The 1,045-nt window shown below is 45.8% G+C and overlaps 1 protein-coding gene across 1 annotated transcript; it reads left to right on the top strand.

The window, feature by feature from the left end:
- Positions 1-465: 465 nt before the first annotated feature.
- Pmar_PMAR020028 (phosphatidylinositol synthase, putative) lies at positions 466-975 on the top strand (the record flags this gene model as incomplete). Its single annotated transcript, XM_002770851.1, has 4 exons — positions 466-551; positions 608-710; positions 761-891; positions 950-975. Coding segments are annotated over 4 exons (346 nt in total), but the record flags the coding sequence as incomplete, so codon positions are not given.
- Positions 976-1,045: the final 70 nt, after the last annotated feature.

Genomic DNA, 1,045 nt, shown 5'->3' with positions numbered 1-1,045 from the left:
AATGGCGACGAAAAAGTTCATATTGGTGATACAGAAACACTGAAAGGATATGATTTCACGATACTTCGATTCGAGCTCCTCCAATGAATGACAGAAAACTGTTCCATGAGCAGGGATCGAACCCGGGACCTCCCGAATGTCAACCGCTTAGCTCTCTATAATGTCATACAACTGCTTAGATCTTCGGTTGAACACTTTCGATATTCGTTTTAGGCCTAGCGACAAATTATCGTAGATAATAATATGATAGAGCAACAACCCTCTCTCATGGAAGCTAGCACAACTTCTGCACTACCACAGCGCAGCCCTTGTGGAATTTCGTCTGGCTCCTCAATGGCTCTAATACGTCAAAGCATGCTAAGGACATCATTCTGCCTTGCGGCACTACTTCACCGAACTACGATCATTTTTCATGCTGGCTCCTTCTGCAGTTCATTAGTATCACCGCAGTATTCCTTTCCGAATATGGTTTCTGTTTATCTCTTCGTTCCGAACCTTATCGGCTACACTAGAGTGGCCCTAATGCTCATCAGCTTCTATGTGGCATTCGAGTAATATCTCCTGTCTGCTGAGATTGAGCTTTGGTTAATTGTCGGTTCTCACTCAGTAACTGGAAGGCGTTCGTTTTCTGCTACTTCTGGTCGCAGATGTTGGACGCTTTCGATGGTGCTGCTGCCAGACGGTTCAACGAGTGCAGCATGTTCGGAGCTGTAATGCATTAGACTGCTATTCTTGCTTTCACTCGAGTGGAAAAGCGTAGGTACTAGACATGGTAACTGATAGGATTTCCTCCAACATCCTGGCGCTCATTCTGAGTCACTTCTACCCGGCTCTATACCTTCCCCTGGTCATGTTCGCCGTTGTCGATTATGCTTCTCATTGGACTCAGATGTAACGACTTCCTTCAGTCGTTCGTCTCCCTTACTATGAGATTTGGGCTCTTCTATAGGTACTCTAGCGTGCTCGCTAAGAATGGTAGTCATAAATACATTGCACCCACAGGCCTTGGTTGTTGCAGAAATACTACGGCAGCAGAGGTAACGAG

Source organism: Perkinsus marinus (assembly GCF_000006405.1).
Source record: "Perkinsus marinus ATCC 50983 genomic scaffold scf_1104296964272, whole genome shotgun sequence".
NCBI lineage: Eukaryota > Perkinsozoa > Perkinsida > Perkinsidae > Perkinsus > Perkinsus marinus.
This window is presented reverse-complemented; position numbering and strand designations above follow the sequence as displayed.